This window comes from Aquarana catesbeiana, linkage group LG03 (genome assembly GCF_042186555.1).
Source record: "Aquarana catesbeiana isolate 2022-GZ linkage group LG03, ASM4218655v1, whole genome shotgun sequence".
In the NCBI taxonomy this organism is placed as follows: domain Eukaryota; kingdom Metazoa; phylum Chordata; class Amphibia; order Anura; family Ranidae; genus Aquarana; species Aquarana catesbeiana.
The window spans coordinates 338,558,755-338,585,391 of NC_133326.1; the positions used below are offsets into that span (position 1 = coordinate 338,558,755).

At 42.3% G+C, this 26,637-nt stretch overlaps 1 protein-coding gene across 1 annotated transcript in view; it reads left to right on the top strand.

The window, feature by feature from the left end:
* Positions 1 to 7,418: 7,418 nt before the first annotated feature.
* The window catches only part of LOC141132292 (uncharacterized), a 40,522-nt gene continuing 21,303 nt past the window's right edge, over positions 7,419 to 26,637 (top strand). The window contains exons 1-5 of the mRNA XM_073620552.1: positions 7,419 to 7,580; positions 7,674 to 7,903; positions 8,910 to 8,972; positions 19,604 to 19,660; positions 21,374 to 21,418. Coding sequence (XP_073476653.1) covers positions 7,511 to 7,580; positions 7,674 to 7,903; positions 8,910 to 8,972; positions 19,604 to 19,660; positions 21,374 to 21,418 — 465 coding nt within the window. The 5' untranslated portion in view covers positions 7,419 to 7,510. The remainder of the gene's footprint in view (positions 7,581 to 7,673; positions 7,904 to 8,909; positions 8,973 to 19,603; positions 19,661 to 21,373; positions 21,419 to 26,637) is intronic.

Below are 26,637 nucleotides of genomic sequence, written 5' to 3' on the forward strand. Positions count from 1 at the left end.
GAATGGTGATGTTGCCCTCAAATTTTTGGGAATTACATTTTGATTACTTATGTTGGTACACATATCAGCCTCCACAGACACTACAAGCAGATTGGGACAGGAATGTCGCCATCGAGAGTCCCCCTGCTATCACCAGGCTTGTGCGAGAAGCTGCTCCTCTCATATCTGTGGCTGCTCCAGGACCCAGTGCTCCAGTTATCCCTCAAGGCTGTGGCTGGGCCCACCTGCATTCCTTGATGATGGGACTTCCTGGGGGAAAGACGCCGGAGTCGGGTAAGCCTGAAATGGGTGCCTTAAAGTGAAAAAACACATAGGTTTACAATCCCTTTAATTACAGCCATGCTTTCTGTCCCCGGAGTTATCCCTATGAAGAAGAGAGACTGCTGGGAATATTGTTGATCTGTGATTGCACCTCCAGTGGGAAGATTGATGGACTTGGGGCTCCAAGGACACTGGGGGGTGTTTAGTTAGTTAGGTAGGATAAGCTGTGGCAAAAAGGGGCAAATTCTCACCTTAAACTTGGAAATGACTGTGAAAAAAAGTAATGGATACATACACAAGGACTGTTTCTGATTATGCTGATCACCAAGTGGCACGAGAGTGACAACCTGAGTGAGTCCTGGTTCACATTATGTAAAATGTTTAATAGGAGATGCTATTTTTTTCCTCCAGGATTGTCATGAAAAAGGGGTGGCACCCTCGAGGGAGTGGGGCCCAATTTTCATTAATATATGTGTCTTAGTGTATTTGCACTGTTTTGCTATTCTCGGCTGAGGGTAACTAGTATTCACTCATTTATATAACGTACTGTGTTGTTGTAGAAATAGGATGTGTTTCTATGCTCTCTGTATCTCTGTTTCAGGTGTTCCAGCACCCATCGCGTTTTCCTTGGCTAAGGAAAGATAATGACCACAGCTTGTATAACAATGCTAAATTTTCTATTCTTTAGAGGTGTAAATAATAGGTAGATAGCTAAGATATAAGGCTACTGATGTTGAATTATTTTCCCTCACTTGTTCAGGTGGTACACCACACGTAAAACTGTAAATATTGTCTTCCATTTATCTGCCCTTGTGTGAACTGCCACTTGCTTATGTACAGTACATATGTTATGCATACCTACTTCATGTGGTATGCCACATGTATTGTTACTTTGTTTATCCTTCCCTGTTACCCACCTATCCCAGTTTTTGCCAGAACACCCACTCTCAGGCTTGAGAATTTAAATTTTTTTTTTTGCAAAATCCGAGACGTAGTTTCCTAGGCATGTAGCACCCTGGTGTTTAGCCAGGATTGCTAATAAATTTAGTTTGCCAGGTAATAATTGTCCTGGCTAATTGTTAGGAGATCCATTAACTTTGCCCTTTTTCTGGAATTGCTGCACTTTTCTTTTCTGTCTCTAGGTAGCATTGTGGCTAGAGACATTAGATCGACAAGGGCATAGCAAGGACAGATAATGAATGGATGGGGTGTCCCAGCCAATAGGCAGGGGTTTCTTTAGTCCCTTGGCCTTCTGGGAAAGACTGATTATTTGGGTGGAGTCAGGTGATCGGGGTTCTGTGCCACCTGGACAGCTGTCTAGGTGGACATGTGTTGTGTCGACCCGGGCTGGTAGGCCAGAAGCCTGAGGCCTATCCCAGGGACACCTGGCTGCTAGGCTGCCTGAGGCCTATCCAGGAGCAGGAGAAGCAGCCTAGGGTTGGGACTACAGGACTGGAGTCCAACCGAGTTGTGAAAGTTTAGCCGCACGGGGAACCAGTTGTGGTCGGAGGTACAGTGGAAGCAGTCGCCACTAAGGGACCATCCACCTTATTACTGGAGACTACAGTGAGTAAGCTTGAACACGTACCAGAGCAGTCTTCTCACCAGCCAGGGACGGTGAAGAAGTGGGAAAGCTTCAGTGAGTGCCAAGCCAGGGACCCAACAGGTTAGGGCGGGTGATACTTGAGGAGTAAACAGTGGGATAGCTGTAGAAGAGCTCAGGAGATCCAGTGATGACTGGGATCTGGAAGTCTAGTGAGAGACTGGGAGCTCAGTGATTGAAGACCTACAGTGGGATACTGTGAGATTAGAAACACATTGTTCTGTGTTACTAAGTGTTATGTACAACTACCTTTAGTGACTGTTACAAGTTCAGTACCATAGGAGACAGTGGCCCTACCTATACAGACGTGGCATCCAGCTGGAGGCCTTTCCCTGTATTGCTGTCTAGCTATAGTGTCTCGGAGTCTGCCAATTAACCTTGCATCTATCTTAGGGTGTCCTGGCCCTAACCCTCTCTCCCACAGTTCTTGTTAAGAGGCAATAAATCTCTTGTTCGCATTCAAAAAGTGACTGGCGCCCATCATTTCATCTTGCATTACACCCTCCATGCCTGGTAACCCACTTTACAAGCAAGGATGTCAGCTCTCCTTAACTCTTGAGGTCACCATTAGGTCTTTGGGGGCCCGGGACTTTGCTACAAAAGATTCACTGTGCATCAGTCTTCCTGAATAATCCCCACAATGTCTCTAGTATGTTTATTTCCTTTGTTTTCCAGCTCAATCTGATGGCCATAATGTAGTATTTTCTAAAGTACATAGAAGAGAAACATATTGGACACATATCAAGAATTATTTGTGATAGCTGGGTGAATGCTGAGACATTTGCACAGTGATTTTATTTATAAATATACCCCTTGGTGTGTCTGCCTTCTAAAATCTGTTTAGGGATTATTAACATTCCACCCAGATATTCAAGATGATGACAGGGCAGCAACAGTCAAACAAAGTAAAGCTAAATAAGGTGCTGAATATTTTTTCTCAAAAGTAGAAAAGCTCAGTTAAAAAGAAACTTTACCGCCCCAATGAAAAATACATTCTGTCCCTTTTACTTTTGTGCTGCACTGACATTCTCATAAACCCAGTGGATCAAGTGCTACACTCTTGCAGTGCTGTTTTGTTACATGTTTATTTACATATTGTTCTATAAATCAAGGATAATAAAACCTTCTGGGATACTAACGTCACATATTCCAGGATGCATTACTCTCCTGCGTTCATAGGAGAACATGTTAACAGACACGAGGCCAGATCTCTGTCTGCACATGTCTAAGATTAGCACAGGTGTTGCCTCTGTTTTCATGAATGGAAAGTAATGCCTTCTGGGATATGTGATATTAGTATCCCAGGAGGCAGCAGTGAAATGCCATTCTTGCAGAGGCAGGAATAGTGGCAGGAGGCAGGCCAGCAGCAAAAATGAAAAAAAAAGGAAAAAATTATAAATAAAGGTTGACTTCTATAATAAGTGGGGAGTGAAAGAATAGACTCATGGAAAGTTTCATTCTTGAGTGAAAATACCTGGGTAATTCAACCTGAGGGCATGATAAAAAAGAAAATTTGAGGTTACCTCCAAGAAAGTTGCATATACAAAATTATAGCTCTGGATACAGCATATAAACTATAACTTTATTCTGTAAAAATAATCCAACTTAGCTAATTGCTATTTTCTCTATTATATATTGGCTATTGGAGTGTGTTTTCTGTTGGCACACATAGACATGAGAATGGTCTTCCGGCTGTGCTGTGTCTAGAGACTGCTTCAAGAAATTTTGTGTAGCTGTTAAACATTTGTATACAGTAAGAAAGAAACAGAAAAAGACTGAAATGAGAAACACAAAGAGCTTCTATTGTGATAATGTTAGTTGTCTGGCTGTTGTACTAACCCAAAGGATTACAAATTTCTGAGTCCCTTATCTGGAACAAATATACAGATCAGGAAACTCAGAGAAGTTGTGTGTATGTTCCAAGTCGTAAATTCAAAGTAAAGGTAAAGGCTCAGCATGACAGCTAGGCAGCCAGCTAAGAAGAAAAAGATCAATATATGCATTCTCCACACTTTTTCTCAGGTGACAGCCTCAATTTAATGTCATATTTTTGGCCCTGATAGTTCAGTTGGATATGGCAAATAATTCCTAACAAAAATATGTTGTTAAATGGTTCTGCTTTTTTTATGCCCTGTACACACGATAGGATTTTCGGACAACAAATGTTGTATGTTAGCTTGTTGTCGGAAAGCCCGACCGTGTGTATTCTCCATAGAACATTTGTTGTCGGAATTTCAGCCAACAAATGTTTAAGAGCAGGTTTTCAAATTTTCCAACAACAAAACTTGTTGTTGGAAATTCCGAGCGTGTGTACATAAGTCAGACGCACAAAAGTCCACACATGCTCGGAATCAAGCAGAAGAGCCGCACTGGATATTGAACTTCATTTTTCTTGTCTCGTCGTACGTGTTGTACATCGCCGCGTTCTTGACGTTCGGAATTTCCAACAACATTTGTGTGACCGTGTGTATGCAGGACATCCTTCGGAAAAAAATCCACGGTTTTGTTGTCGGAAAATCCTATCGTGTGTACAGGGCATTAGGGTTATTTTGCTTTAGGAAAGCCATGACAGACAGATAGATAGATAGATAGATAGATTTTCACAAGATGTTCCTTAATATCCTATTATTGCCCAAACCCCCTAAATACATAATGGGAATAATGCAAAGTAAAGTTAAACTTATTCAATTTTAGTAAACAGCCCTGAGAGTATAAAGAGTATGCAGTTCTATGCCAACAAACCTGTTTAATTCAAACAAAGCCACTAAGATAATACCAGCAATTTAAGGTCAAATGCAAAACAAGTATTAGATGAACAAACATGAAAAAAAAAAAACAGTGCCACGTTTTGCCTTGATGAAAGCAAAAGAACATATCCTTTTGAGTCAACTCTAGTTTGAATATACTCTTCAAGTTGCAGCTTACACAGCAAGCATTAACTACAGGGCAATTAAATCATGCATTTCAGCAAAAGATCAAGTTATAATTAGTTTCAGTAGTACCTACAAGCTATGTACAATACACACATTAATATGCATAAAACAATAGTGTATATCATAAATGCATCAAATCATAAATTAAAAAAACACTAAAAGACTATTATACATAATTATACCACAAACTTGTGTTAATAGCTTGTATTTTATTGTATTGTAACTGTATTGTCTTCTTTTATATTGCAAAGCGCTGCGTAAACTGTTGTCGCTATATAAATCCTGTATAATAATAATAATAATAATAATAGCTGTAGTAGATTGACCCAGAGCACTAAAGACATTGTATTCTGATCAGACATGCAGATATGATTCATCCACCAAATAATTTAGCAAAAAATAGATTTTTCCTCACACATGTGCATTTAGATTGGCCAATCATGCATGCTTAGGGCTGTGGAAAAAAGAACAAGGTAAGCACATTTATTTCAGTAAAAATATACTACAATATTCATGGTCAATCACATACCCCTGTCCCTGATCAACTGCTTAAACACTAATGCCGCGTACACACGATCAGACATTCCGACAATGAAATCCTGTATTTATTTCCGACGGATGTTGGCTCAAACTTGTCTTGCATACACACGGTCGCACAAATGTTGTCGTAAATTCCAAACGTCAAGAACACGGTGACGTACAAGACGTTCGACGAGCCAAGAAAAATTAACTTCAATAGCCAGTGCAGCTCTTCTGCTTGATTCTGAGCATGCGTGGAATTTTGTGCGTCGGAATTGTGTACACACGATTTTGATGTCGGAAAATTTGAGAACCATCTCTCAAATTTTTGTTGTCGGAAATTCTGACAAAAAATGTCCGATGGAGCCTACACATGGTCGGAATTTCCGACAACAAACTCCCATCGAACATTTGTTGAAATTCCGATCGTGTGTACGTGGCATTATGCTTAACATATACTCCCTGGTCTGGTTTACCTACCTGCACAGGAAAATGATCATACTGCAGTTTTCTGCACTGCAATAATCTATACCTGCCCCCTGTATTCTAATATAGTTGTAAAAAATAATTGATTTCTGTGTGGTTTTGCAGAGAAAGTGCAGAAAAAACACTGGTTTCTGCACAAGTGTGAAACAGCCCAACCCTTGATGATAACACTAATCCCTGAAACTAACTTAACCATGATTGTTTGTGACAAAGGAGACAAAGTGTTCATATATAAATAACTATATTATCTATACTGCTAAAAAGGGGGGGTATAAGTATTAAGCTGCAAATTATTTTATTTGTCCTTCATTCAAAGGCTGGTTATAGTCTAAACATTTCATAAATTATCACCTATTCAGCCAACAGTGCAAAAAATATAATAAACCAACGCATGCATAAAACTTCCTCAAGGATTGTTTTTATAAAGAAAAAAAGGTATGTTAATTCCCAATGCTGTTTAAATAGCAGTATGTTGACAATTCCAACATTTTTTCAAGGATATTAAGATCCTAAATAAAGGGTAAGGGTAATTCCAAAAGGGCAGATTTGCTTTTCAGTGGAGTTGGTGGAAATGGACGTGTCACCATTTTACAATTTAAGATATCAAAGTATTTATGCATATATTTAAACAGTAATACAAATGAACACCCTACAACATTTTTCCTTTAAAAAGACAATGTGGTTGACTAAATAAAACTGGAGAGTGTAAAATCTGGTGCAGCTGTGCATGGTAGCCAATCAGCTTTTAACTTTAGTCCTTAAAGCGGTCGTACGTTAAAGCGATGTATCGCAAAAAATGGCCTGGTCAGGAAGTGGATAAATCCTTCCGGGGTAGAAGTGGTTAAGCAAAAAAACCTGACCGCTGAATAGTTTCTATGCAGAGCTGCACCAGACTTTGCACTCTCCAGTTTTAGTAAATCAACCCCATTGACTAAGGAAGTTTCATGCACATATTGCTTTATGTAGTTTTTTTTCTAATTTTCTGATTTCTAAATGGATGATGATTGATGAAACTATGCATGGATGTTCTAATAAGTTTATGTGTTGGCTACTTTATAATGTATGAATTTGAATGTTTAGAAAACTGCATTGTTTATGAACAGTGGTATACAAGATATCTACTACCCAGATTAATTTACTGTTTTTTTTTAATAGTAGTCTCCATGGGGGAAAGTTACTAAAACTAGAGCACCCAAAATCTGGTGCAGCTGTGCATGGTAGACAATCAGTTTCTAACCTTAGCTTGTTCAATTAAGCTTTTATAATAAAACATGGAAGCTGGTTTCCATGCAGAGCAGCACCTAATTTTGCACTCTCCAGTTTTAGTAACTTTCCCCCATGTTTTCGTGGGCACTGAACAAATGCAATTGTATGCCTGTTTTCTAAAATGGAGCAGCGTTGACATACTCAATGACAAATTGAAGGTTTGACATAAGTACATGAAATGGGGTTTCACATAACCTTTCTACAAAACATAAGACATTTCTTATCGCTGACTTACATGGAAAGAACAACACATAAATTAAGATTGTGGAGTTTATACATCTTCAGAATTTGTAATGATAAGGAATTTGATAAGAACATTTTGGCTCATTTGGAATGTCCTTTTAACCTCATTATGGTATAAATTGAGCCACTTCAGAGAGATCATTTGCACATATCTGGTTTTCGGTTCTGCTGTTAAAGGCTTGTCATTAAAAACGCCACCATGAAGATCGCTCTTGCCTTTCTGTTGGTGTCTCTAAGCTCCTGCTTTACTTTACCTGTGGATAAAAAAGGTGTGCCTCTATCACCAGTATTTTGATTAACCAAAACATTTATAGAAATAGTGTATTGTGTGCAATAAATTTGAATATAAATTCTTTTTCCAGATGAACCAGCTGTACCTGTGCCAAAGGTACCAGAATCTGTACCAAAGTCAGAACCAAAGGCTCCAGAAACAGAACCAAAACCTGTTCCCAAAGAGCCACAGCCAGTTCCTAAACAACCAGAGACAGTTCCTAAAAAAACAGAGCCAGTTCAAAAACAGCCACAACCAGTTCCAAAACAACCACAGCCTGCTCCAAAACCAAGACTGGATTGCCTTATCCAGCTGTTAAAGGTAATATATATGTATATATACATATAGTAAGTGATATAGCAAACTAAATTGTGGCTAAACAAATTTCCATTCTTCAATTTTGTTGTGTAAAGTCACAACCTGTACAAACTTAAAAATGATTAAATATCTATTAAGATAATGGGTTATATTTATAAAACAGTGAATGTGTCTTTTACCAAACATTCATTGTAGGTGAATTAATCTTTTCAGTTTAGTCTGCATGCATCATGGAAATTCACATTACTCACTAGTCACTACTTTAAAATATACAACCCAGTGTTTTACTGGGGAAATGTTATATACTTGATGATGGTACACAACCATATTATTAACAAAATATATGTATTTATGTGTTTACATAGCACTGACATATTACACAGTGCATTAACAACTACTTAGAACCATTTCCCAGTTCCTGGCTCCCATTGTAGATAAATATTCATTGTTCCTTTTGTGTGCACAAAAAAAAAAAAAAAAACAGAACCCATATTGGGAGAAAGTTATTCTTCTGGGAAGAGTTAGGACAGGTTTTTATAGCCACATGTACATTGTTTGGAAGATTTTTCTTCACTTTCTGTAACAAATGCAGTAACAACCCTAAAAAAAGAAGAGTACATCTCCCCTGTGAGCATAAAAGCAACAACAAAAGCCTGCCAGAGGTTCTAATCTTTCAATACTACACTACCAAAAATACTGCTTATCAAGAAATATATACATAAAATTGTATGTATAGTATATACTTGTATATACATTTAGATTTACCATACATTTGATGTATAGTTACACAACTTGATTATTAGATTTTTTTACACTGAATATATACAAAAGTTCAATTTATAGGAATAACAATTGCCTTTCCTTTACTATTTAGGGTTCTAATCATACATTCTTTATGTGCAGGCATTAAAGGAACAGTCTATAAAAATCTGTATCTTTAATTAAAACACAATGAAACTAGTTATTTTTATTGAAAGATAAATTCAATCCATTTTTTTTTACTAAACAGAAAGATGCTCCAGCCCTCCTTCAGAATTTGGGAACTCTCCTATGTAATTACAGAGTGGCCCAGGTAAGTCACAGATTTCAAATTCCTCTTACATAGTATATATTGATATTGAAGCTGTGATAACAATTTAGAATACAATGTATTAAAAGTACAAGTAATTATACTATAAAACATTTATTGAAAAGAAGCAAGAAATATTTCTATTAGAAAATGATCTCAAGACAAAGTAACATACATCATTAGCATAATAAATTGAAATAGTATTTTAAATTACTGTTAGGCCTCTTTCACACATGCGGATCCGTTATACGGATTCTGCTTGCTCAGCAGGGATCGATCCATTGATCCCCGCTGAGCCGGTGGATAACAGGTCCGTCTCTGCTCACTGTGCAGAGATGGACCTGTCAGATCTCCGCTCTCTTCTATGGGGAGATCAGATGAAAACAGACTGCCTGTCCGTTTTCATTCGATCCACCAGATGGATGGAAAATAGGACCACCATCCGTCTGGTTTTAGCGGAGCAGGTTGGATCGGATCGGATGTCAGCGGTGACATGTCCATAGAGATGCATGGAGAGTCCATTCAGGTCCACCTGAAAAAACTGACAGGCGGACCTGAACGGTCTGCATGTGTGAAAGGGGCCAAAAATATATGAAAAGTAATCATATACCCAAAGGGAAAGCAAATTGGTATATACGTTTATCAAAGTCTTAATACAGGCATACCCCACTTTTAAGTACAGAATGGGGTTTATTTACTAAAGCTGGAAAGTGCAAAATAGGCTCACTTCTGCATAGAAACCAATGATCTTCTAACCCCAGCTTGTTCAATTAAGCTTTTGTAATAAAACCTGTAAACTCATTGGTTTCTATGCAGAAGTGAGCCTGATTTTGCACTTTCCAGCTTTAGTAAATAAACCCCATTGTGTACTTAAAAGTGGGCTATGCCTGTATATGATGAAATATTTATAAGCAGTGAAAGCAGCACAGCAGAAGTTGTATGCAAATCTTGACTTTTCCTATAAAAGTCAAGCTTGGCTCTTGCTCCTTTCCTCCTTCTAAGACGTCTCACTGGTCAGAAAGGCTGACAATTACAATTAAGGACCAATAGGGAGGCTTAAGTGATGGAAGGGGTAGATGACTTCAGCTACCAATGTCACTAGATCCAATTACTGCTTTTGGTTTTCACCGATAGTGACTCATTTTTAACACTAGGGCCTCGTGCACACAGGATGTTTATTTAACTCTCCTAAAAGCCAGCAGCGTTTTTGCAGAAAAAATGTTGACGCTTGTAAGGCTTCATGTACATTTGAACTACTTTGACCACTGGCTGTGAGAAAACGCAAAACGCGCCAAAATCGCACCACAATTTTACTGGGATTTTGCATTGACTTTGCTCGTTTTGCAGCCGATGGTCAAAACATTCCTATCCTGAACTAAATTCTTCCGTGTTCAGGAGAGAGAGGTTAGAGGAAGTTGAACCTTCCCTAACCGCAGCAGCTCTTAAACGATCCTAAAAGCCTATGTATGCATGGACACATAGGCTTCTATGGAGTCGAGTTTAGGAGCTTTGGCAAAAAAACACCAAAAGCTCCTAAACTCAAGTTTAGGAGCTGTAGTGTACATGGAGCCTAAGGCCTCATACACACAGGACATGTTTACAGCTGCTTCTAGGGGTGTACATGGAGCCCTCATACACACAGGACATGTTTACAGCTGCTTCTAGGGGCGTTCAATGTTTATTTTTTCCTGCCTCTATTTTCAAAATCTTTTATTGGTTTTGTACAAAAATAAGAAATTATAAAACATAAAATAAATTACAATACAGGATTACAAATCACATATCTTGTAACATCCTCTGGTGCATAAGAAACGCCTACTGGGGCTAGAGCGTTATCATTTATAAGGCACATTGAGTATGGATAACTCTGGTGTATAGTAATCAAAACTTGAAACCTAGCAACTGATGCGAACCTAGAACGTTTTCCCTAGGGGGATTGTCTGGCGTCTAGTGAGGCGCAAGGGGGTCGCACCGGCACCCCTGACGGGATCTTTCTGTGCACAGTGCGAGCCCCCCTCCCCTCCTGACCCGGTATTGACCAAGGGTCCTAGGTTCTCAATGAACAAAATAATAATGCAGTGGAGATTACCACCTATCTAAGAGGAACAATCTACGTGATGAGTAATGATTGTATTGAAATGAAGAAAAACTGGTCAGAAAGCACAATACAGTCATTACCCATTGAATTATCCTAGTTTCCCCCAGCAGAGGGACTGGATCAAACAAAGTACATTTGGAAGGACAGAAAGGAAGAAGAGGAGAAAGGAAGAGAGTGAGAGAAATGTTAGCCGTCCGTCTGGATGGGTCCCCGCCTCATAAGATGATCCCTGTTAGTTTTGGGGTGGGACTCCTGGTATGAGAGAGATGCCGACGAATTTTGCCCAGGGCTCCCATATAGCTTCAAATTGCTTAGTTTTGTCATCTAAAATGCTAGCCAGTTTCTCTTGGGACATGATCCATGATATTTTGTGGATAGCTGCTTTCACCGAGACTTTGTGCTGTTTCCAGGCCTTGGCGATGGTGAGTTTTGCACCTAAGAGTATGAAATGTGTCAGTTTGCGTGAGTTCTTCGGCAACCCGGGCAGGTTGTCATTAAGAAGAGCTATGGTAGGGGATTTCGGGATTTGGATCTGCGTCGTTTTCCTTATCAGGGAAAAAATCTTGTTCCAGAAGGGCCTTAGTCTGGGGCATTCCCACCATACATGGGCCATTGTGCCCACTAGCTGACACCCCCGAAAGCACCTGGGGTCAGCTGTTGGGTACATTCTGGAGAGCTTGACAGGTGTGAGGTACCACCTAGTCAAGACCTTAACCCCTCCTTCAATTAAGGAGATGTTTTTGATGCCTTTAAAGGCCCTGTCGAAGGAGCGTCTCCATTTAGAGGTCTCCCATTCAAAGGCCAGATCTCTCTCCCAATCCAGCATATAGGGGGTTTTTTGGGGGTGCAAGGCTAGTGACTGGTAGATGACGGAGATCCCCCCTCTCTGTTCACAGGAGCGACCACACCATGATTCGTATGGCGTAAGGGCGTTGTGTGAGGGGATTCCCCTTTTCCAACGTTGACATAGGAAATGTCTAATTTGGTGGAATCTGAAGTGCTCAGACTGTGGAATTTCCAGTTGCCTTATTCCTTGCTCCAAGGAGATAGGGCCCTCATTCGTGAAGAAGTGTCCGATTCGATACAGTCCCTTGTCCAGCCACCAACGAAAAGCCTTAATATCCAACCCAGGGGGAAAGTCAGGGTTGTTGAATATGTGTGCTAAAGGAAGACATCTAGAGATTAATGCCGGATTTTTCCTTAAATTATCCCATAAATGGAATGATTGAGATAAGGATGGGGAGAGAATTGGGGGTCTCTGTTTGGGGGGAGTCCAGAGGAGATAGTCCAGGGTGTATGTGGGGACAGCCTGTCGCTCTATTTGGATCCAGTCTGGTTTCTCTGTCCCGGAGTAAACCGTGGACAGTTGGGCCAGCCTGGCCGCTTGAAAGTACCAGTGAAGCTGCGGGGCCCCCATGCCACCCTGGTCTCTTGGAAGGAATAGGGTTTTTTGTTTAAATCTATGTCCCCTCCCCCCCCAGATAAATTTGGTGATCTTCTTTTGGAAATTGGAAAGGTGTTCTTTGGTTATATTTATCGGGATGGCTCTGAAGAGATATAGCAGTCTGGGAAGAAGAGTCATCTTCACAGCATGTACTCTGCCCAGCCAGGAAATTTCACCCTTGGACCAAGTTCCCAGATCAGCTGATAATTTCCGGTACATAGGTGGGAAGTTTAGGGGGTATAGTTGCTCTATCCTAGCTGGAAGTTTGATTCCTAAGTAATCTATCCATTGGTCGTTCCATTTGAAATCAAAGGAGCTTTTAAGAGCGGCAAACGTACCCGGCTGCAGGGAGATGTTTAAGGCAGAAGATTTAGAGTAGTTCACTTTGAGGCCAGAGGTGTTGGAGAAATCTTTCAGTAATTTGCATAAATTAGGGAGTGAGGTGATGGGGGACGTTATGAATAGGAGCATGTCATCGGCGAAGAGCCCACACTTGTGGACTTGTTCCCCACAGGATACGCCGTGAATGTTAGGGTTTGATCTAATCGCTATTGCCAGTGTTTCGATGGCCATAGCAAAAATGAGAGGGGAGAGAGGGCAGCCCTGTCTCGTCCCTCTCGTTATTTGAAGGGGTTTGGAGTATTGTCCCTGCAGTCGGATTATTGCCGCCGGATTGGAGTAAAGGGATCTTAGTACCCCTAGAAAGCTAGCCCCGAAACCCCATCTTTCCAGGATGGAGAAAAGGTAAGGCCATTCGATCGAGTCGAAGGCCTTATGTAAATCTAGTGTCAACAACATACCTGCTTGTTTAGTGCCTCCATCCCAATTTGATTGGAGAATGGAGACAATGTCCACCGCTCTCCTAATTTGATCTGGACCCTGCCTTCCTGGAATGAAGCCTACCTGATCTTTGTGAACATACTGTTTGATGAAGGAGGCTAGACGGTTGGCTAAGATTTTGGTGAGTATCTTGAGATCGTTGTTGATAAGGGAAATGGGCCTATAGTTCTCTACTTCTTCGTGGTTCTTATTTGGTTTGGGAATTACTGTTATGAATGCTGTATTTAAGTGGGGGTCTAATGGGGATCCCATTCTCTTAGAGTTGAAAAATTTGGCCATGTGAGGGGCCAGTATATCTCCGAACTTTTTGTAATAAGGGACTGACAAGCCGTCCGGCCCAGGGGCCGAGCCTGTCTTGAGGTTTTTGATGACTTCCTTAATTTCGTCTGAGGAGAAGGGCTCCTCCATCAGGTCTCTATGGTCTTTGGAAAGAGATGGCAGTTTGACACTCTCGAGGAAGGAGACGGTCGAACTGTCGCTCTGTGTTTGTGTGGCTTTGTATAAGCCTGAGTAGAAGTCATGGAAGGCCGTCATGATTTTGGATGGATTGGCCGTGGGGGGTTGACCCGCTATGCGCACTTTGGGGAAAGTGCGAGATTGGAATTTGGGGGAGAGCTTCGCGGCTAGCATTGTCCCTACTCTGTCTTTGTGGCAGTAGAATTTAGCACCGCTCCATCTAATGTGTTTTTCAGCTTTTGCCGTTAAGGCTAGGTTGAGTTCCAATCTAATTGTGTCTAATTTGTCATTGAGGTTTTTAGATGGGGATTTTTTATGTTCGGTTTTTAAAGCTATAAATTTTTGTTCCAGCCTGAGAATGTCTATCATCCTTTCCTTTTTAACTTTAGTGGCTAATCTGATAAGCTCACCACGGACCGAGGCCTTGTGGGCTGCCCATAGTGTTTCGGGGGAGATATTACCCACATCATTCAACCGAAAATATTCCCTGATCGCATCTGCTACTAATTTGGCTTGAACTGGATCCCCCAGGAGAGACTCGTTCAGTCTCCAGTAAGAGCCTCCACTACGTGATAGCACATTTTTCAGAGTCAGGAGGACCAATGAGTGGTCCGACCAGACTATGTCTAGAATTTTGGCTTTGGTGGCCATAGGAATGAGATTAGTTTGGATAAGAATGTGATCTATCCTTGCGTAGGTCTGGTGGGGTGGGGAGAAGTGTGTAAAGTCCCTGGAGGAGGGATTCAGCTCCCTCCAAATATCTGCTAACCCCTGGGAGTGGATCATTTTAGCTATTCTAGTGCTTAGTTTGGTGGGGCGTGTTAGTTTTCCTTTGAGAGGGTTGGTTTTGTCTAGACCCTGGTCAAACGCTACATTTGAGTCCCCTCCCCAAATGACTTTCCCCTCCAGGAGGGGGCCAAGAGTTGCAAAGAGGTTCTGGAAGAAGGATGCTTGGCCCTTATTAGGGGCATAGTAAGAGATTATGGAGTATAGTACTCCCTCCAGGGTGCCCTTCACAAGGATGAACCTACCCTCTGGGTCTTTAAAGTCAGAGATATGGTTAAATTTGCTATTTTTAGAGAAAAGTACTGCTACCCCTTTGGTTTTGTTTGGAGCGTTGGCTATGAAGAATGATGGGTAGAAGGCGTGTAAGAACTTGGGACTGTATCGAATCGGAAAGTGGGTCTCCTGAAGGAGCACTACGTCCAGTTTGAGGGATTTATAATGGTCTAAGGCGACCCTTCTTTTCCTAGGAGAGTTGAGTCCCTGTACATTGTGAGAGGCGACCCTAAGGTCCAGGCCTCTAGACATTTGATCAGTCATGGGAACAGAGAGAGGAGTGATCACCGGCCCAGCAGCCGCTTACCTTGTGATGGGGAGAGCTCCTTGAAAACGAGAAGGTGGGCGGGTCCGTGCTATAGTAGCTTGTGGGAGGGATCGGGGGGTCTCCAGACGGCCAGCTAGGAGGGAAAGAAAAGGTGAGAGGAAGAGGAGGGAAGAGAAAGGAGAGACTAGTAAATAAAAAAAACAACAACAATAAAGACAAAAACTGTAGCGACAAGGGTCTTCTAGAAGGACCCGTGGAGGAAAGCGGTGTGTCAGGCCGCTTAAACTCCAATTTAAGTCTTCCCTCGTCCATATTGGACAAGAGAAGTCTCACTCTTCGGGGGCTCAGTGGTTGCCCTCGAGGTGAGAGGAGGCGCATGGGTACCACCCCGGACCCATACTTCTAAGGAACCGTAAATATATACTATTTGCATAACGTAGTGTAAGATCTACAACTCAATAAGTGCAATTTGATACTGCTGTTTACGTACAAAAAAAAAAAAAAAAACACAAAAATGAACAACGGGGAGAAGGTAATTCAATGTCGTGGGAGGAGCATGACCTTCTACCATAGGTGACCTGCAACCTGGATCCTGGATCTGAAAAGGAAATTGGTTATTGAGGGCTATTAGGAACTGAGGTCTCGTTGGTAAAAGTCTCAGATTGGGATGGGGAGCGAACTCTCCTGGAAAAAGGCCAAGTGATCGCGAGGACTGTTCTCCATATGATGGATACTGTATAGGATTTCAACCGTAGACTTAGTCCCGTCTGTAGAAAAAAAGAAAATTTTAGGATCGAGGACCTGTGCCTGAGGTCTCGTTGGGGTCTTGGGATTGAAAAAGAGGAGCGTTAGCTCATTCAAAGAAGGGGGAACGTCCCCCACAGGAGGGACCGTGAAAGGCCTGGGTGTGAAAGAAGAGGGTCTTCTTGCTCCGTTAAGGGGGCTTGCCATCTTTGCTCCTCTTAGTGTGGCCCTTGTTCCAGAGAGGAGAGACTGGGCTGCTTGGGGGGGGTCGTTTGGATGATCCCGAGGCAGATGAAGAGAGCTCCATGGGGGCTTCCTGGGAGATCAGCTTGAGGGAGAGGAAAAGTTTTTCACCTTCCGGGAGATTGGAGAAAGTGTGGGTCTTGCCTTGTATGGTGAACTTTACCGCGAAGGGGAATGTCCAGCGGTATTTGATGTCTCGTTCCATCAACACTGACAGGAGGGGTTTGAGGGTGCGTCTTCTTTGGATGGTGGATTGGGCGAGGTCCGCAAAAACCTGAATTTGGTGGCCCTGGTGTTGAAGCTTGGGCTTCAGGCGGGATTGTCTCATTACCTCCTCTTTAACCGCGTAGAAGTGCGGTTTAACTATTATGTCCCTCGGGGTCCCGTCTTTCCTCGGGGGACCCAGGGCTCTGTGCGCCCTGTCCAGCTCCAGCCTATGGGGCGGGATGTTGGGGATGAGGTCCGAGATAAAGTCCTGCACCGTGAGGGGGATATCCGTGAAGGATTCAGGAAGGCCTCTAATTCGGAAATTGTACCTCCTGGACCTGTTCTCAAGTTCGTCAATTCTTGATAGGGCCGTTTCTAGCTGTTCTTGGACTGACTGGAGGTGTGCGGCGTTCTGGTTGGTTCTGGCGACAGTATGGTCAATTTTGTCTTCCATCGCCTCCATCCTAGAGCCCAGGTTAGAGAGGTCTGATTTGATAGCATTTGTGATCTGGGAGGCAGTATTGGCTAGGCCCCTTTCCAAGAGGGTAGAAAACTTGGTGAAGAGTTCCTCTTGCATGACAGATATGTCCTGATATGAGTATCCAGGTGGTAAGCCTGTATAGGAGGAGAGGTGAGGGGGAATGCCTAAGGGAGAAGCGCCATCATCCCCCTGCTCTCTGCTGTGAGAGGCTCTGGGAGCAGCCTGTGGAGCTTGGTGCTGGTGCTCGGTCTGGAGCGTGTTGTGGCCTCCCTGTGTGGCCTGGGCATAGGTCAGGGTCGGAGGGGTGAGGATGGGACGCTGTTCTGATCCCTTGTGAAGAGAGGCTGTGTGAGGCCTATCAGTGTCCCCGTCGGCGGCCATCTTGGAGGACCCGTCCGCCGCTACCGTTGCAAATTGCGGGCCCAGGTCACGGCGGGCCTGTACGCCGGCCATCTCACCGTGTTCCCCCGCTGTTCCGCGAGCGGGGGGAGTGCTTGAAATAGTCCTCCTTCTGCTGGGGCTGGGGATATGCCGCTCGTCGGTCCGGGGTGGTGCGGAGCTCCGGGCTTAGGCGGCCATTACGGAGCACTCGCGCATGCGCCCTCCTTTTTCCTGCCTCTAAGCGCCCTCCATGTTAGCCTATGTGTACATGCACACACAGGTTTTTATCAGAGTTTAGTGGCAGGAGCTTTAGAGGCTGTTAGAGGTAGGAAAAAAACCCACTGTCAGGAGCAGCAGAGTTTGGGCAGAAAAAACATTTGAAGCTACTAACAGTTGCTAGAAGCTGCTAATAGCTTCTAAAAGCTATTAAACATTAGTGCTTGAGCACTAATTCATTTCAATGACCAATTATTTAGTCTGGCCAATGAAATAAATTTACACCCAAGAGATAAGCATTTTTTCTGCCCAAACTCTGCTTCTCCTGGATGCACTGGTGTTTTTTTGCTGCCTCTTGGCCCCATGTACACGGGACGCTGCTAAACGTACGTTCAGAGGCAGTTGGATGCTTTTTTCAACTGCCCCTGAACTCATTCAATGTTATCCTATGTGACCATGTACACAGTCTCGTTTATTGCCGTTTTTAGGCCGTTACGTTTAACAGCGTCTCTTCAAAAGCAAAAAAAATGGGTTCAGATGCCAAAGTTTCCAACGTTTCAGATGCCAAACGCATCTAAACGTGGCTAAACGCATCTAAGCGCGGTAATCCGCGTTTAGCTGCATTTTGTTTACAGGCGTTTTTTGTTTTTGGTCATTTTAACTGGTTCCCGACCGGCGCACGCCGATGTACATCGGCAGAATGGCACGGCTGGGCAAATGTGCGTACCTGTACGTCTATTTGAATTCCCCGCCGTGCTATTGCGTGTGCGCCGCTGAGTCGGGTTGTGGGTCTCGATCGAGTCCGCGGGGATACCCGCGAATGCCTCACGGAGAGGACGAACGGGGAGATGCTGATGTAAACAGCATCTCCCCATTCTGCCTAGTGACAAGTGTCACTGGATCTCTGCTCCCTGTCATCGGAGCAGAGATCAGTGATGTCACACACACAGCCCATCCCCCTATAGTTAGTAATCACTCCCCTAGGACACACTTAACCCCTCCCCGCCCCCTAGTGGTTAACCCCTTCACTGCCAGTGTCATTTACACAGGAATCAGTTCATTTTTAATCACACTGATCGCTGTATAAATGACAATGGTCCCAAAAATGTGTCAAAAATGTCCGACATGTCCGCCATAACGTCGCAGTCACAATAAAAATCGCTGATTGCCGCCATTACTAGTAAAAAAAAATTATCAATAAAAATGCCATAAAACTATCCCCTATTTAGTAAACGCTATAACGTTTGCGCAAACCAATTAATAAACGCTTATTGCGATTTTTTTTACCAAAAATATGTAGAAGAATACGATCGGCCTAAACTGAGGAAAAAAAATGTTTTTTTATATATTTTTGGGGGATATTTATTATAGCAAAATGTAAAAAATAATGCGTTTTTTTCAAAATTGTCGCTCTTATTTTGTTTATAGCGCAAAAAATAAAAATCGCAGAGGCGATCAAATACCACCAAAAGAAAGCTCTATTTGTGGGAAAAAAAGGACGTCAATTTTGTTTGGGAGCCACGTCGCACGACCGCGCAATTGTCAGTTAAAGCGATGCAGTGCCAAATCGCAAAAAAACGCTCTGGTCAGGAAGGGGGTAAAATCTTCCGGGGCTGAAGCGGTTAAAAAAAAAATTTTTTTTTTTAAAAGCTTCTAAACACAAACGCGGCAAAACACCGCTAAACGCGGCATATAAACGCTGCAAAACAGACCTTTTAAACATGGGTTACTATTTGTCAAGTTAAATTGTTCAAGAGAGGTTGTAAAAATGTCCCACGTACATGGGGCTAAAAGTTTCTGCCACTAAACGTGTGCATGGACACATAGGCTAACATGAAGGGGAGTTTAGAGGCAGAAAAAAAAACCCCAGACGCACCTAGAAGCAGCTGTAAAAATGTCCAGTGTGCATGAGGCCTAAATGCTTATTATAAATTTAATCTGGTTATGACAGGCGTTCTTTAATATGAAGGGTATTTCTCTTTCCAGTTAGTATTCTATAATTCAGCTCTTCCTCTATAATGCAGAGACTGCAAATATATAATCCTTGCTTAATTAAAAACTACAGAACAATTGTTTAGGATATGGACTATTGTTTAGAAAGTGTCGTTACATCTAGTGTTATATCTCTTTAACCAACTAGAGTAAAAATCATATATAATTTATTCAGTAATCAATTTATTTATTTGTCTTGCCTCAGAGAGAGCAAAATGTTGCTTATTTCATGTCTTTCCTGGAACAAGTGGATAACATTCTGGTAAGATTACAATATTTAATTTTAAATCTCAGTAGTAGTGCCCAAAATGATTTAACATACATTGTTTGTGAAGTTTCACAATTTTATTATATTTTTTATAAAATTATATTTTGCAAATTCTTATTTAAAGTATCCAGCATTCGCAAAATGAAAAAAATACCATGGGACCATACTAAAGTAAAAGGCAAAAAGCAAATAATACCTAATAATAATAAGTGTGTTTTGGATGTTTTATGAGTTTCATTTATATCACATTCATGGGATGTCAACATGGTGGTACAGTAATAGTCCACAATCTGTAAAGAAATACATCAAAAAGTGCATTCATCATAAAGTGCACAGATGATCAATCAGGGGTAAAAACAACATAGCCATCATAAAAGACATCCTGCAGCATAGGTATATAGTCTAACCATCACTACTCTAGATCATACTGAATGTTTTGAATGTGAAGATGTGATGATATAGAATCTTTTCCCTTTAAACAGAGTAGACAGGGCAAGTGTAGAGAGGAACGGGATTGGGGTGGGGGGGGGGATTAGGGAGGGAAAAGAGGAAGGATGAAAAGAGGGGAGGGTAGGGTTAGGGAGACCCAAAAAGGCTTCACCCTTGTCTGAGAATTTGAACATATTCCAATGGATCCAAGTACTGGAATAGGGCTCATGTTTATTTTGAGAAGATAGTACCAGGTCTTCCATCATGTTAGGTTCTTCGACTTTTGTAAGCCATAGTGGGATGGCTTAGCGAGTCTCTCCATCTCAGCTCGATGCTCTTAAAATTATATTATTTCTATCAGCCGCATGCCGCATAAAATGTCTTGGATCATGTTAATAATAAGGTGGCTAGTGTGATAAATAATAAACAGACGCTTTTTGAACAGACCTGAGAACCATTGGCATATGTTCAGGTTCGGCTTTGTCCCACACTTGGCTAGTTCATCTACTCTGTGATTATTGTGAGTTTTAGGTCTCCCCTTCTCCTTCTCTCCCTTCTTTTTCCCCTTTCCTTCTTTGACTTCTCTCCTTTGCTTGGTCTCAGGCTTTCTCTTCATTGTATCCTGTATATATTGTTATGATTCAGCTTGATTTGCCAACTCCTCTGAAGTTCCAGGGAGGGAATTTTTTTTAGTTTAATATTTATTGGAAGTTATATATGATATATGATATATATAATCTTTTTCCTAGTTTGTGACCTACCCTGTTTGCAATAACTGATATTTTACCTATTATGTATCGTGCCTGTGTCTTGTAAGATTTAGTGAAGCTTTGTTGATACGGATATTGGCTTATTGTATGTATTACTGTCTTTGAAATAATATATAGTGTTAAATAAATAAAATTTGAACGTAAAATTGTATTATTTTTTACATTTTAACTGGGTATGGTAACATAAATCCCGTAACAAATGTAATAGATTTGTGACAGGGCAAGCATTCAATCACGTTGATTTTCTTTATATTTGAAAGTGTTACAAAAGCCAAAATCTTTAAATTTGACTTTTGTTGTGTTAGCGTTGTGTTATTTCTCATAATGTGTGGCATATAGATTTAGTATATCCTATTGTCTTGTGTTAATATACCTTTTAGTTATTAGTCTACAGATTTATTTGTAGGTACTATCTAGACTATTGTTTTGTATGAGAAATAATGTATTTTGTAATGTTTGCTTCAGTGCTGTGTTTTTTATCACCCAATGTGTTTTATACCCTTTTTAGAAACAAGTTGGCTGCTCTTTAAACAACCTTTTGGGATTCAAAGTCGTAAGTATAAATTACTTTCCTATGCAATTTGACTATATACACAGATTAGTAAACACATAAGACTGCCAAAATATGTTATGAAAATGTTTCAATATATTTGTATAGTAAATGGCACTAATCCTAACATAAGGGCAGTTAAAAGCTATTAGCTTACCTGTAATGTACACGTGTGCAAAATGCCAGACTTGATGAAAGCAGTATTTCTACAGTATTACCCAAAAGTTAAAAGAGGATAATACTAATCCTGAGGATAAGATGACACCAATACAAGTTAATGATACGTTTGTCTTATATTAACCATAACGTAATCTTTTTTATATGGTTTCTAATCAGGATGCCATGGAAAATATATTTTATATTACTAATGCAGTCAATTTCTTAACATTTTAACAGGGTTGTTTTTATAGTTTTTTTTCTATAACAGAAAGTCAGGTTAAACTATTGTGCACCATATACTGTAAGCTAAGAAAATGATATCATAATTAGGGATGGGCCGAACAGATCCCTGTTCGGTTTGCACCAGAACTTTTTGAATACCGCAAAAGTTCGGAGCCGAATAACGAATCCCATTAAAGTCAATGTGACCCAAATGTCAAAAATCAAAAGTGCCCATTTTGAAGGCTTAAATGCAAGTAATTGGGCATACAATGGTTATAGGGGTCTGGGTCCTGCCCTGTGGGACATGTATTAGTAAAAAAAAAGTTCATAAAAAACATAATTTTTAAATGAGCATTGATTTTTTAGATTTTTAAAGTGAAAGCATAAAAATGAAAAATTCCTTCCAATATAGTGCGGGGGGGGGGGTTTGGTGCCCTTAGTTTACCTGTAAAGTGGCAGATCTGTACCATGTCTAGAATCTGCTGCAGCAATAATTGCATTTATAAAGCCAAAAAAATGACATTTTCCCTGCAAGCTGCCTTTATTTTGCTCAGCAACAGTTGGGGAGTCAGTGTGTATGATGAGGCCACAATGTAGTGCACTGGGAACAAGGTTAGAGATTTTTTTGGATACATTCTGGTGTCACTTTGACTTTGGATATAAGTAACGGGTGCGTAAAAATTGGTCTTTGGGTGTCGGTAGTGCCTTCCCACCGTAACCCTATAGAGGTAATCTTGATGAAAGCAAGAATTGGCCTTGCTGTAAAAAATTGCATTAATATCCACCTGTCAAACAGGTGCAGAAAAATTGGTCTTTGGGTGTCGGTGGCGCCTTCCCACTGTAACCCTATAGAGGTACTCTTGATGAAAGCAAGAATTGGCCTTCCTGTAAAAAATTGCAATAACATGTACCTGTCAAACAGGTGCTGAAAATTTGGTCTTTGGGTGTTAATTGTGCCCATGAAACCTATACCAAAAACATTCTTCCAGGTGAAATGATTGAACACCCTCAAAGCTAAGCAGCCCTGAAGTCCTGCAGAGACATCCCAAATAGACTTAATCAGTGAAATCGGCATCAGGGGCTTCATAGCTGCTAATCCAGAATGGATTCCTTTTTATAAAATTAAAACGGTCCACGGAGTCTGTGGGCAGAAGTGTTCTATAATCAGTAATGAAACCTCCTGCAGCACTGAATGCCTGTTCTGAAAGCATGCTGGATGCAGGGTAGCCCATCAACTCAATAGCATACTGGGCAAGTTCTGGCCAGTGGTCTATTCTTATGACCCAGTAAGTCAGTGGATCGTTAGCTGGAAAGCTCTCCATCTCTGTTTTGGTCCCGAGGTAATTGTCTTCCACATGTGATGCAAATGCTGCCGATGGGACATGGAAGCTGACAGCCCTGGGTGGTGAGGACTAAAAAAATTCCGAAATGCCTCATTTAGGTGGGCGCCTTCTCCAATGCTCCTCTCTTGACCAACGGAAGACTCAAAACTACGTTTTCCACGACACTGTAACCTACTTGAGTCAGGAAAAACGTTCAATAAAATCCTCTTTAACGTGTCCTCAAGAGATTTAATCTTCTGCACTCTCTGTGGGGACGGGATGGGTTCTGAGACCTTCTCCTTATAACGGTGGTCAAGGAGGGTTGCCAACCAGTAATCATCCTTCTACTTTATGCCATGTATTCTTGGGTCCTTTCGCAGGCTTTGAAGCATGAGGTTGCCCATGCGCCTCAAATTTGCCGAGGCTTGAGAAGCAGACTCCTTGGGGACACTCAGGATGACAGCATCTGGAACTTCCTCCTCCCAGCCACATACTACTCCCAAGGGTCCTGAGGTTGGAAAGCCATTACTTACAGATTGACGCATGTCTTCCTCTTCTTCGAAGCCTATGAAAATCCTCATCCTCCTCCCCTCGCCAGAATCCTCCTCTTCATCCTCATCCTCTCTCTCCTCCTTTGTGTTCTGTGACATAGGAATGATGGTATCTGGATAAAGTGGGCCTTGAGAGGAAAGGAAGTCCTCCTCTTCCTCCTGCTGCTGCTCTATCTCCAGTGCCCTATCCATAATGTCATGCAGAGTCTGCTCCAGCAGGAACACAACAGGGATTGTGTCACTGATGCATGCACTGTCACGGCTCACCATCCTTGTGGCCTCCTCAAATGGTGACAGTGCAGTGCATGCATCCTTAATGATCAGCCATTGGCATGAGGAAAAAAAGCAGAGGCGGCCTGAGCCTGTCGTCGTGTCATACTGGCACAGGTACTCGTTGACAGCCCTCTGCTGCATGTACAGCATTGCCAAAGTTGAGTTACACCTGGTGGGGATGTCACAAATCAGGCCGTTTACGGGTGGAATTCCAGATGAATTTCAGCCAACCGAGCACTGGCTGTGTGTGACTGCCTGAAATGACTACAGACTCTTCTGGCCTTCTTTAGTACATCTTGCAACCCTGGGTACGTACTTAGGAAACACTGCACCACCAAATTGAGGACGCGCACCAGGCATGGCACATGTGTCAACTTTCCCTGTCTAAGGGTGGACAGGAGCTTTGAGCCATTATTGGACACCACAATTCATGGCTCCAGCTGGGCCTGTCCCTGCAGAGCTGCAAGAATCTCTGCTCTGGTGTGGTTCCTGTCCCCTAAACACACCAGCTGAAGCAATGCATGGCACCTTTTAGCCCGACTATGGGAATAGCCCTTTGAACGCTTAGGGGGTACCTGATGGTCATAGGACAATTCTTCAGGTGGCGGAGGAGGAGGAGGAGGAGGGAGTAGAGCTCAAAAGCCTGGCATCTTCACCACCAGCTGTATGGAGATGTGGGGGCACAACAAGCTGAAGCACCGAGCCCTGTCCTGCATCCTTTCGAGTTGCAAGCAGCATTACCCAGTGTGTTATGAATGAAATATATCGTCCCTGCCCATGCTTGTTAGCTGGACCAAGTGTCATGTGACCACGTGTTTATGGCTGACTGCCTTGCCCAACGATGCCAGAACATTCCCTTCCACGTGATGGTAGAGAGATGGAATGGCCTTTACGTGAAAAGTAGTAGCGACTGGGAACCTGCCATTGTGGTACAGCACATTGTGCAAATTCACGGGCAGAATCCATCAGGCTGAAAAGCAGAAGTTGGAGAGCCAACCGCTTTGACAAGCTTGCATTCAGATGTTGGGCATATGGGTGTCAGGAACTGTATTTTTTTCCTGCTCCAGCAGATGGGGCAGAGAAATTTCTTGGCTACAGTCTACAGCTGGCGGTGTGCTGCTAGGACCTGGGACACCCTGTGCTATACCATCATCCCTGTCAGTGGAGGCTGGTGAAAGGTAATGACTCGGTATCACAGGGAAAGACTGAAGTGGGTAAGGAGGAGGAGGAGGAGGGACAGATTTTTGCCCCTTTTGTGTGGCTTTTAGGTGCTCTTGCCAATGGGCTGAGTGGTTGGAAATTAAATGTCTTGTTAAGCATGTGGTACTCAAATGTTTGGTGTTTTTGCCACGTTTGATGTGCCTGAGACACAGTTTGCAGATAGCAACAGCGCAATCTGCTGCAGATGTGATGGAATAGGGTGGCTGCTCTCTACTCTGTCTTGATGTCGGCCTCCTTGGGATTGTGCTGCCTCACCTTCAGTTTCCTCCGCTGCTCTGGCACCCAGGTCACATCAGTGACCTCATCATCATCATCTTCATCTCCATCTCCTTCATCTTCATCATTACCACTGGAGACAACTTGGCAATATGCTGTGGCTTGGGGAACATGAATGCCAATTTGTCTACCAGTGTTCCTCCCTCTCTCTAGGCTCATGTTCATGTCATCCTCAACCTCAGAACCAACATCTGAATCCATTAATGGCTGGGCATCATCAAGGAGCAAGTGGCTGATGCTGTGGTCAAATAACTCAGCTGATTCCTCAATGGCTGATGTTGGGGCTATGGCAGGAATAGATGTGGACAAGGAGGTAGGTTTATCCACTCTGGCAACTGCAGGGGACTGCACACTTGTCTCTCTGTGTGACAGAGGATGAGGAGAATGAGGAAAGTTTAGTAAGCCAGTCCACCACCTTCTCTGCATGCTGTGGCTACATAGCATGGGCAAACTCACTAAACAGAGGAAATGATGCCCTGCCTGAGGACTGACCACCCTGTCCTCCTTTGCCTGTGGACACATTTGTTGCTGGCCTCCTTACAGTGCCAAGGGAACATCTGCCTCTCCTTGTTGTCCTCCCAGACATTATTGGGAGGGAGTGGGCGGTGCTTATAAGCAAATGCAGAAGAAGTTGAAATCTGTAGGTAGATGCACTTTAATCAATGTAAAGAGGTGTATGGTGCACTTTAATTTTTAAGTACTCACACTACACAGACACACTCCACGGATACACTATAATATACTGTAATATAATGTGCCAAATGTACAGTGACGCACAGAACTATATGGCGTTAAACTGGCAGTAACGCACGCAAAACTATATGGCGTTAAACTGGCAGTAATGCACAGAGAAGTAAATGGTGTTAAACTGGCAGTAAAGCACACAGAAGTAAATGGCATTAAACTGGCAGTAATGCACAAAATGATATGGTGTTAAACTGGCAGTAACGCACACATAACTATATAGCGTTAGACTGGCATCAACACAAGACTATCAGCCTCCACTGTTTTCTTTCAATTATGTGAACTGTGAAACACGGGCATTGATCTACCTCCCTCCTATATATTGGGCTTTTCAGAGGCACATTTGAGAACTCCAGAAAATCCTTTTTCTCTCTGCCTCAGTATATAGCCCTATACCAGGGGGATTGCATACATTTTGCACTAAAGAGAAATGTGGATGTTTCCACCTATGCCC